Genomic DNA, 11,338 nt, shown 5'->3' on the forward strand with positions numbered 1-11,338 from the left:
ATTAATATAAGAATTACAAAGGTTTACCTAATAGTTTAGACATATTGTTGGGTCTGAAGAAGACAGCAGTACTAACCTGAAGAAGTCGAACAGCATACTCATTCAGAGAGCTGATGACTTCAGTGCTGCTGGACCCCAGGCCCTCAGGCAGGGTCAGTGGTCGGAGGATGACTCCACTGCTGCCCGACCTCCTTAGAAGCTCCATTTCACCTTCCAGTTGGCTCACCTGAGAGATAAAGACAATAAAAAGAAGTGCCTGGCAGTCAAACCTATTTTTTTAAAATACAGACTTCAATATCATTGTCAATAACAGCATGTACAAGTTTATTTCTAGTATCAAAGGCGTATTTAGAATAATTGTTCCGCTATAGGAAACCATCGATCAAATCTGCTAAGCATGTGTTTTCCTTCACACAAGGACAGAAGGCATTGTTGCCAAAAATGGAAAAGACCTGAGAAAAAAATACACAAAAGACAAGTGGTTTAACAGAATTAAACTGGAGAATTTAAAGATGAGTTATGAAAGTTGCCCTAACGAAAGGCTTTGATGGCTTTGATATAAAACCATGCTTTCCCCTTTGAACAACAGGGGTCCAAAAAACATTGTGTTGGCTGTACTGTGGGAAACACGGTTTCTATTGAAACTGTTCAAACAGATGAAAAGCTGAGACATAAGTTTGTTTACCTCACTTTGCTCGTTCAGGGAAACAGAAGCAACACATGTTGAAAACAGAGAAGATGTATTATCAAAGCAATGTTCTAGTCATGCAAATTACTCAGAGAGACAAATACCATGTCAGACTTTGCCACTGTCTGTATAAACACGCATTATGTAAATTTGTAAATTTTTCTGGTTAACCTCTTAAATGTGAGACATTTATCTTTTTATTTGAAGAAACAAGTTGAAACACACAGCTGTAAGCATTTAGAGTTTGCTTGATGGACCAGAGTTTACAACTGTTCGCTTGAGGGTGCTCGCAAATTTAAAAATGTAGCATGAAAAACCTGGGAAAGAAAACAACATGGCGTGTTGCTTCTGCCAAAGGAAAGGATGAAGCCAAAAAAAGGATTCGATAGAAAAGTTAATGTAATGCTACAAAGAAACACACACACACACACACACACACACACACACACACACACACACACACACACACAAATAACATGTTTTCCCTCATTATCAGTCAGCAGGAACATTTCTTTATCCAGTGGTAACACGTATGGACGTACCTTTTCTTTGGCTCTGGCAAGCTGACTGAAGCTGCTGGTGGCTTCCTCCCGAGCCAATTTCAATTCCTGCCGAAGTTCTTCATTTCTTCCCACTAGCTGATGTATATGGGATTTGAGGTGCAGGGCTGACTCAGACTGCCCAGTCATGTTGTTAACATCAGTAGCCTGTTATTTTAGGAATGAGCACAAATAATTAGTTTTTAATACCATTAAAACAAACTAAAAAACACTGAATGTAAAATAAATGAGCCAGTCTATGAAATAGAAAAGATCCTTTGAGTTTCTGCATGTCAGTCAGCGCAACCACGATCACATTCACTTCGTAGTTTTAACATTTACTAACAATACTTTCGAAAATAGTTTCCTCGTTTTGACATTTACTAACAATACTTCCAAAATCACACTTAGTAAAGATAACATTAAATCTACAAGTTATGATGGATTTTCATTTGCATGTGGCTTGCACCTGGCATTTCCTGTCAACTTCTCTTGTGCCTGACATCTCTGGCGTTGAGCCAAGCAATGCGACCTCAAAGCCAAATAAACATCTTCTTCAGCTCTCTCGGTTTTTTACTTGCTGGTGGATTATCAGTCCGGCACAATCAACCAGAAGTTTAACCACTCTAAACTTTTTTTCCACTTGACCACATTTTTTGTTTATGAAGTTGCTATGTGACGATCCCTCAACTGACATAAACCAGTGGTTGTATGTCCATTGTTTTCAGCATAGCAAGTCTAACAGCACTGCACATGGTGAAAACCGAGACAGTGGGAAACATTTTGTAGCTCTCTAGGAAAAAATACACAAAAATCATATGATCACAGACTGATTGGGCATGATGTGTTCCCTGATCAGTTACAGAGGAGAGCTCATTATTCTATCTTGTTCTACTTGTTTTTGTTTAATAGATCTGTATTATTTTAATTTACATTTAAGTCATCTTAATTTATCTATCAAATTATCCTGCATAATCTTAAAATATTACCAGCTTGTTATTAGCCAAGACTACCTTTTCTTTGTAAATCTATCTCTTGGTTTTTTCCTATTCTTTGTTTTGTAATTGAGTCAATGCCATTGCAAATGAGGATCATGACTCAATGATCTCTGGTGTATAAATAAAGGTTTAATGAATGAATGAATTCATTATGCCTAATTTGATATGTTTGAGGTTATTTTAGCTGAACTAGACTCAGTATGCCTGGACCTGTGCTGCTTATGCAAACCTTTATAAAAAAAAAAAGATTTTTGTGCCCAAATCATATATAATTATTAACTGCAAACATCTTGTAAATTGAATCTAGAAACTTTTAACTCAAATGTCACAATAGGAGGATTCTGACTGCATATGTTATCCAAAAACAGTAATTTGACCTCAAAAATATCGTCATAACTTCAACCTAAAACCACCAACTGCTGATATTCTACATCTACTACTGGTGCCATTACTACTCGCCTCATCGAACTCATATTCTTCAGGAAAATATCCTTTTCTGTTTTATCAAAACGTAGATGACTTCATTTATGTTCCCACATGGCATTTAATTATACAACAGATCAGATATTGCAAAATGGGGCAACAGAATAGGCTGTTGTTTTCCATCAACTGTAGCCAGGGTAATGTCACATGGACATTGATTTGATCAGTTCCAAGAGGACAGAATACAGACAAGAATACATAAAACCAGACAGAACAAATGACAGTTAAATGTCTAGTAATAGGTTAAGAGCGCACACATTAACTACATTGACAGCTCAACTCAATGATGTCATATGTTGTTAAAAACTATTGAAATACTGCAGTTTGAGTAAACATCAGACCATTATTGTGATGCAGTGATTTAGAAGACAAAGAAGGGAGACCAATTTCTCAAAAGGACTACAATGGAGAGATAAATTAAACTATGTAATTATTGTTATTTTGTTTGAAATTTCTACATCCTTACATTTACTACAATATTTGAAGTACTGGAAATTTAGTTTCATGGTCCAAAAAACATCTTCAGAGCTTTACATCGAAACAGTATTGTAGCATTCTTCTAAACAATTAAAGTGGATGGGGATGGAAAAAAAACACCCAAAAAATAAATATAAAATGGCTCCATACAGCTTCTCTGGTGTAAGCCAAGTTTCAAGACAGCCTCATATTACAACAAAAAGATTTTTAAACTCTCAATGTGCAAATAAGCTTGTGTCCCCAATGCATGGGAGATACTTACATTAGCCAACCTTTCCAGACTGGGAATATTGATGGTAGCGTCAGATGGAAAGGTGTCTTGATTAACTCTCATGGCTTGGAGGACATCTCTTAGCGCAGCCTCCAGATCTCTTTTCACTTTTGACAGTTCATCCACTACGAGTAAACACACAGGAGGGACCAATATCAGTGAAGCTGTGTTTTTTCCCATTTACTTTTAAAAGTCTGATCTCTGCAGTACATATTCATATACTTCCAAGTGTTCAGACGAACAAAATCTATGGTTAATGAAACTGACTCAGCTATAGAACTTTACTTACATTTGGCTTGAAACTGGGTCTTGTGGAGTTCCAGCTCTCTTTCCTTATTGCTAAGTTCTTTTTCCAGGTACTCATTCTGCAAAGAAAAGTAACAAAAAAACTGATTTCCTGACAGTTGCTTTTGCTCAAATCTTTTATACTAGGTTTTTATCTGTTTATTACGTAACCCTTGACTGTATTTCCCCAACATACTCAACTGCTTTTTTACAAGCCATGTAACAATTTCATTTCATGTTATCCATCCTGAAAAAAGCATATGAATGAATACCACTGGAGAACCAATGGAAAGCATCCTGACCGGAAAGACCAGGATCTGGCAGGGTTTGTGTGTTGCCCAGAAAATAACAAGGATCTACAGTTTTAAAACCAATTAAAACCACCCATTTAACAAACATCAGTGATATCAGTGTGATGTCTGCATAGGACAGTGAGAGACAAAATCCACACTTGCCATACTCTGTTCACCCTGCTGCCTTCTGGCAAAAGACGTGAAAGTATCTGCTGCTGCTGCAACACTAGACTGCATTTGACTTGTGTCATATAAATGATAATCAAACTAAATTTTGAATTATTCTGCAAGTACTTGCACGTGCTAAATCAGCTGATTAACTCAGAAAAAATGTATCATAAATCTGTACTTTTGGCACTTGCTAAAATAAAAGGTGATGGATTTATAAAATCCTCAACCATTCCTTTCTCTCCTGTCTCCCCTTCTATCTTCATTTGTTTCCAGTTCTTCCTTGTATAATTTTTTACGACATTTGCTTTACTTTTGTTGGTCATGATTGTGTAACCAAGTCTGTCTAACTAAGGGACAATGTCGATCTAAACCAGACTACCCTGAATAAATAATCAGATAAAATGAAACACTGAACACAAATCATGTTGCTAGTTCTAAAATGACAAATCATTTTAAATATCAACTGATATTGCCTCTAAAAATGTTATCAGTCCATTGCTCTCTCTTTTAAATGCTGGGCCTTGAATAAAGTTGAGATGTGAGAAATAATGTCATTAGTCTGGAACTTACTTTGCGTCGGAGCTCTTCATCTGTGTAGGTGCCTTGTTTAAATGGCAGCTGTCCAGTTCTGCCCGGCCCAGCTTCCTCCTCCAGCAGCAGGCTTGACTGTGGGATCCCTGTGTACACAATTTATTGTTACTAAGACCTAATAATAAACACTTTCTGTCAGTACAACACGTTTAAAGAGTAACAAAAAGACTTCAAGTCAATAATACAAAAAGGCTAATAAGAAATGTTCAACTTTTGACTAGCCACCTGCTGTACTGTTTTGACTTATTTGCCGTTTTAAGACATCTGCATCTAGCGCTTGTTGGATGAAATTTCAGCCTCCTGTCCAATACAATGGACAATTCAACATTGAGTGAAAATGCTTGACCCCTGGCTGAACGTATGGGGACTTTGTAACTCATTATACTACTAACATGATCAATAGTTCCTGGTTTGAAGGGGACTCGACCATTATTGGACAGATCAGGAGATCGAAATTGCAGAGACTTATCAATAAAGATACAATATCAAACAGGCAGATCAAACAGCCTTAAGTGTTCTCTAGTCACTGAGGAGAAAAGCATGTCAAAAGAATGTTAACACAATAATTTCTGATATCAAATTTCATGATTGTTGCGCCACCTCTTTCCTTCACCATGTGCCTGATTTGTTTCTTTAGCTCCAATCTTTCCTCTTCAAGCCGTTCAATCTAGAGAGAAGTCAAGCAGAAAGGTAAGAGGTTCTCAGAAAACCTAGTAGTTATAAAAGCAGTGGTTATAACAAATGTGATCTCACTTCACCTCTTTGGTGAGGACTTGGTTTTCTGCTTTGTACTGACGTTGTCTGAGATCTTTGGCTCGCCTGAACTCTGTCAGATCCACTTCTTGCTTTTGTCCCAGACCTTGGGAGTCATAAAAGACATACATTTTATATGTTTAGTGAGTTTCACAAAAACGACTCAGACAGTGGTGTTTAAATATACAGACAGGGAGCAGTAAAGATTTCCTTTTTTTTTTAAATCTGACCTAGTTTTTCGCGGAAGTCCTCATTTTCGTCCATGAGGTCATTGATTCTCATCTCAAGCTGGTTGATCTCATTCGTCATTGCCTCTGCCTCACAATCTCTCACTCTGATCTGATTTTTATACTCTTTGATCTCCACAATGGCTGCTTCCAGGCCATATGTACCCTGAAATGTAGAGACAGAGCCGTTGTTACTTAAACGTCAAAAAAATATCATTTGTCTCACTTTTTATTATTTCCCTGTATTTTAACTTTGGCACTTTAGGGAAATCAGGATGTGATTAGACATAGTTAAAAACAAACACTTGGCTTGTGGACTCAAAACCCATGTAGATCACACCACAGTCACACTCTCATTTCAGTGTCTTGGATAAAAGTGAGGATGGACAGGAAAAACAAAACTTTGCTTCTGGGAATTAAATTGTCTCAATTAATTTGTTTTGGATGAAAAAATAAAGAAAATCTTTGATATAAGCCAAAAGTACAAACAAGAGAGAAAGAGAGGGCATTTGTAGACTCACAGACTCATACTGGCTCAAACGATTTGAAGCCTCAATGAGTGCTTTGTCTTTTTCCTCAGCATGAGCTTCTGCAAGCTTTACTGCCTGCTCTGCTACCACTGCTCTGGCCTCCGCACTTTCCAGCTTGGACTGCAGCGCAGCCATCTTTTTCTGTCTTATGGATGATGGAAGACCTTGGAGAAAAAAAGGAAATTACTGATGATTTGGTGATTGCAGGGTATCAGAATTTAATTGCCAGTCCCTCTAGTTCACCTTATTGTCATGCAATTGTATTTGGTATGTTTTTATTTCTGTTTTTATTCTGTTGTTCAGCACCTTGTAACATGCTTTTGAAAGGTGCTATATAAATAAAGTTATTATTATTATTTATAATATGCATTAGAAACAGTACATAATTAGATAAACTAAAGTTCACCTGTATTTAACAGCCACAGAATAAGCATGCAATAACACATAAAGTATAGCTTAAACTTAATTCAATAAAAGGCTGCCATATCAGATGAGTAATGTTTACCAGGGCTGGGCGACATGGCCTTAAAATAATGTCACGATATTTTTAGGCTATATCGCAATACGTATATGTATATCCTGATATGCTGAAAAGTCCATAAAACCACTTCATAAATGACTAAGTGATGAAGACAAGTCAAACAATGATGGCAAACAAGAAAAGCAAAAGGAAAAGCCTGGTAGGTTCAGAAAATGACTCACTTTACTGTAACGCAGCCTTTAAAACCAGGAACACCTATTCTATATTGTTGTATAACGGTATCCATAATCTGAGATGGTATTTAGTCTCATATCACAATAATGATATATATCATATACACTACTCACAATAAGTTAGGGATATAGTTATTTACATGAGTGCTTTTCCTATTGTCTGAATTTTTATGAAATAAGTAAAAGTTCCCTTTGATATTACTAATAATGAATGAGAAGAAACATCATTTTCATTAGTTTATTATTTATTACCCCAAAAATGTTGACAATAACAAGGATAGCCCCAAATAACAAAAATTGACAATGTCAGTAGCGGGTGTTTCCACCATTTGCCGCAATGACAGCTTGACAGTGACGTCTCATGCTCCCCACTAGCCTCATGATGTTGTTCTGAGGCAATGCGTTCCACTCCTCCACAAGTGCTACACACAGTTCTGCCAGGTCACGTGGGGGTGGGGTACGATCATCCAGTCTCTGCTTCAGCTGGTCCCAGACGTGCTCTATGGGGTTCAGGTCAGGGGACATTGCTGGCCATACCATATGAGGCACTCCGACTTCCTGAAGTCGAGCTGTGACAATTCTGGCACGATGTGGTGGAGCATTATATTTCAAGAACAGAAAGTTGGGGGTGTGCTGGCGGAATTGGGGGATGAGGATGGGTTCTATGATGTCTCTGAGGTAAGAACGTGCAGTGACTGAGCCATCTACAATAACCAAATCTATTTTGCGCTGACTGGTGATGCCTGCCCAGACTGTTGCACCTCCTCCACCAAAGGGAACCCTAGGGACCATGTTGACCTCAGCATATCGCTCACCTCGCCTTCTCCAGCAACGCTGACGACCATCATTTCTGTGCAAGGTGACCCGACACTTATCAGTGAACAGGACGGTAGACCACTGCTGCATTGTCCAGGTCACATGGTCTTGTGCCCACTGCAAACGTTCACGGCAGTGTCTTGGTGTCAGTGGAGTCACCTGCAATGGTCATCTGGCATTCAAGCCAAAGCGGTGGAGTCGGTTTCGAATGGTTTGTCTGGAAACCCTAGTACCCCTCACATCTCGTAACTGGGCCTGCAGCTGTGTGGCAGTTGCATAACGATGTCTGAGTGCATAGGTCCTTAGGTACTGGTCATTGTTGCAGTCTGTCACTCATGGGGCTCCACTCCTGGGTCTGTCACGAACTCTGCCAGTAGTTCTGTGTCTTGATGCAAGTCTGCTGATGACACTTTGAGACACACCAAGTTCACGAGCAACATCTGACTGCCTGCCACCGACCCGAAGGCGCGCTATGGCCAGGTGGTGCTGCTCGTCCGTTAAGTGACGTCGTGTGTTCATGGCTGTTTGAATGATGAACTTGGAATGACTTACTGACAATACAAGCTTTTTATACCCACAGAATGTTGAAATTGATGCCACATTGAAAAGGGTTGTCTTTTAGTTTTTTGGTATTGGCCCCAATATGTAAGGCACACTGTACACAGTGAGACCATTACGTGGAAAACACAAAATGAGGTGTGTCTATCACCCCAATACAATTGCCTCCCTATCCCAAAACTCTCTGAAGTGAAACAAACACCGTATGTATGAAAGCCACTGAGTCTCTCACAATATCCCTAACTTATTGTGAGTAGTGTATATTTCCCTAATGTCTCTACCTACTCCTGACTAAAATATTTTGTTCTTTTGCTGGTCGCACATGCACAAAGTTACAGAAGCACTTACACAAATTTGGATTTTCGCTTTGAGTTCATCTTTGGTGAACTTGAGTAGATATGAATTTCACTTTGGCAGGGGACTGTCTTGCAGTTGAGTGATGGAACAATTAAATTAAAAATGCTAAAATGCCCTGCAGAGATCAGAGGAAATGCAAATTCTTGCATTAATTCTCTGAGGGCTTAAAACTATGAGTTTCCTTCATATAAATGAGACCACAAAAATTCCTTACCCCACAATGAGGGATTTATTTTTAATCTGTCCAGTCCTGTGCTTACACAAAAAGCTGACACACATTATCTCACAGACGAGTATTTTTTCTCTAGTTTCTCTCGATGGAGTCCATAAATGACAAAATAAAAGACCATGAGAGTGCAGTTTTCCCTAGGTTTGTGAAAGGCTTAGGTGCACATATTTGGCAGAGGCATTCTTAGTGATGCCCAAGACGGCATAAGCCTTATAATAGTAGATAGAAGTTCATCACAATTGTCTCTCGTATGAAAGAGTTCAGTTAGGAATCTCCACCCACCTTGTTCTTTCTTGGACGTCATTAGCTCCTCAATGAGCAGGGTGTTCTTCTCCATTTCCCCTGTATACTGCTCCACCTGCTCACTCAGCATCTTGATTTGATTATCTCTCTCTTGGACAGCCTTTAAGCATTCACAAATGATTTGAAAGGGAAGAATACACGTGTAAGACGGAGCACATCCGCAGCACTCAAAATAGGCACTTTCTTCAGTATCTCTGATTAATTTATGAAAAAAAGGGAGGCTGAAGATAAGCGCACATGACAGATGAAACTTACACTGCAAAGCTCATATATGACCTGGCCCAGGGCAGCGATAGAGAGATGGAAGGGAGGACAGGATGATAAAATGATGTGAAAAGGGAAGAGGGAAAGCAGAAAGCAAGACGAATGATACATGGAAAAACGTAAAATGTCAAACCAGTCAAATAAAGGATTGCCCTGCTCCAAAGGACCCAAAAACAGGCATGCACACACAAGAACTGTCTACATTGTAAGGTGGAAAGAAAAAACTGGAGGAAATACATTTGTAGAGCAACTTTATATTTACTAAAATAAAGCCACACATTATATTTATAGCCTCTCCAACATATGTGCCAATATGCCACACAAGATACTGCTTTACCATAAAGGATTTAAACTCTTGAGCACACGTATGTGGTCCTGCAGCTTTACCATGCTATATTAAAGCATGACCATTTACTGTAAGGATGTCATGAAATTAATGTCAATTTGTATTGCCGGAGCAATACAAATGTATGGTGCCTCCTAGCAATAAAGTTTTTCCATTTATAACACATTTTGAGATACTAAGTGTTTCAAAATCTTACTACATCATCAACTATGTAAGGAGAACCTTTGGTGTAAAAGTTTCTTGACATGTCATGAAAACATCATGATAAAACAATGGCCCACATGTGTGCATGACAATGGCAGTAGATAGTAAATCACAAATATAACAAATATTAACCCCCCCCCTCCCCTTTTTGGTGACAGACCTGCTGCAAAGCAATAATGTTGCTTTTGTCCAAGTCCAACTGGGCTGAACGCAGTTTTTCTCTCAAGTCGCGGATCATCTGCTGGTACACCAAAATTTCATCATCCTTCCCAGAGAGCACTCTCTGTGTGTAAGGAAAAGATCAGGTTAGCACAGTGGAATGCTCATGATGGTCTTTGGAAATAATTAAACAAAAAAGCAAACTCAAGGGCAATTTTAAATAAACATAATGACCATAAACAAAATCAAGTCCCTTTCCAGTTTGCATTTGCATTCCTACAGCCTCTTAAGATCTGTGAAAAGTAGGCAAATTACTCAAATAACGTGATAAAGAAAAGAGCAGACACAAAAACACAATCCTGGTCTTTGTAGTTCCTGTGTGACTTTGATGTTGAAATGGATATTGTAAAGGAGAGATCTAGAGTTAGGGAAGTTTTTATGTCTGTTTTCATAAATAATCACGTTGATACAATTGCCGTTCTCTTTTACTCTCATATCTATGTGGTTGGTAAATTGACTAAGTAGTATGGTTTGACATCAATGCATTTCAAAGAAAAGGTTCTGGGCCCTCAGAAAGTACTCTCTTCAGAACAGGGAGCTTTATTCAGCCAGGAACAAAATTTAGACTCTCTCCAGTTATGTTTCTGAGTTCATACAAGAGGTCTCTGGGTTCGTGGATGAGTTTCTGTGGTGGAACATATATTTTATGTGCATCTGGCTCAAAGTAAAAAAAAGACCAGAGGTGTCTATTTGAGAGCTGTAAACACTTGATTAAAACCCACCTTCCACTCCTCCACTTTGGCATTGACTGCTGCCATGATTGGGTCATCCTCCTCAGTCATGCTATGAATCTTATCTGTCAACTCTCTGACCTATTCATTAAACACAAAGAGAAAGCCTTGATTTACAGCTCCAACAAAGCAGTTCATCTATGTGATAACTTCATGGTGGAATGATGAATGGTGTTAAGTAATTCAGAACTAAATATGTTTTAAAAATCCACCACATTTTTAATGTGGCAAAATAATATAATTTATCTACTTGTAGCTGTGCATGATCCCTCTCTTTCCTGAGCTGGTCCA

At 38.6% G+C, this 11,338-nt stretch overlaps 1 protein-coding gene across 2 annotated transcripts in view; it reads right to left on the reverse strand.

Annotated features, from left to right (window-relative positions):
* Positions 1–11,338, reverse strand: part of cep290 (centrosomal protein 290) — a 42,991-nt gene that overhangs the window by 26,555 nt on the left and 5,098 nt on the right. For both annotated transcript variants that reach the window (XM_030426772.1, XM_030426771.1), the window contains exons 8-20: positions 11,298–11,338; positions 11,039–11,128; positions 10,258–10,380; positions 9,263–9,383; positions 6,298–6,470; positions 5,780–5,942; positions 5,555–5,655; positions 5,397–5,463; positions 4,776–4,882; positions 3,746–3,821; positions 3,448–3,581; positions 1,231–1,395; positions 77–226 (exon numbers count right to left, since the gene is read on the reverse strand). The exon at positions 11,298–11,338 is cut by the window's right edge and continues 142 nt beyond it. In XM_030426772.1, coding sequence (XP_030282632.1) covers positions 77–226; positions 1,231–1,395; positions 3,448–3,581; positions 3,746–3,821; positions 4,776–4,882; positions 5,397–5,463; positions 5,555–5,655; positions 5,780–5,942; positions 6,298–6,470; positions 9,263–9,383; positions 10,258–10,380; positions 11,039–11,128; positions 11,298–11,338 — 1,511 coding nt within the window. The remainder of the gene's footprint in view (positions 1–76; positions 227–1,230; positions 1,396–3,447; positions 3,582–3,745; positions 3,822–4,775; positions 4,883–5,396; positions 5,464–5,554; positions 5,656–5,779; positions 5,943–6,297; positions 6,471–9,262; positions 9,384–10,257; positions 10,381–11,038; positions 11,129–11,297) is intronic.

Source organism: Sparus aurata, chromosome 8, assembly GCF_900880675.1.
Source record: "Sparus aurata chromosome 8, fSpaAur1.1, whole genome shotgun sequence".
Taxonomy (NCBI): Eukaryota; Metazoa; Chordata; class Actinopteri; order Spariformes; family Sparidae; genus Sparus; species Sparus aurata.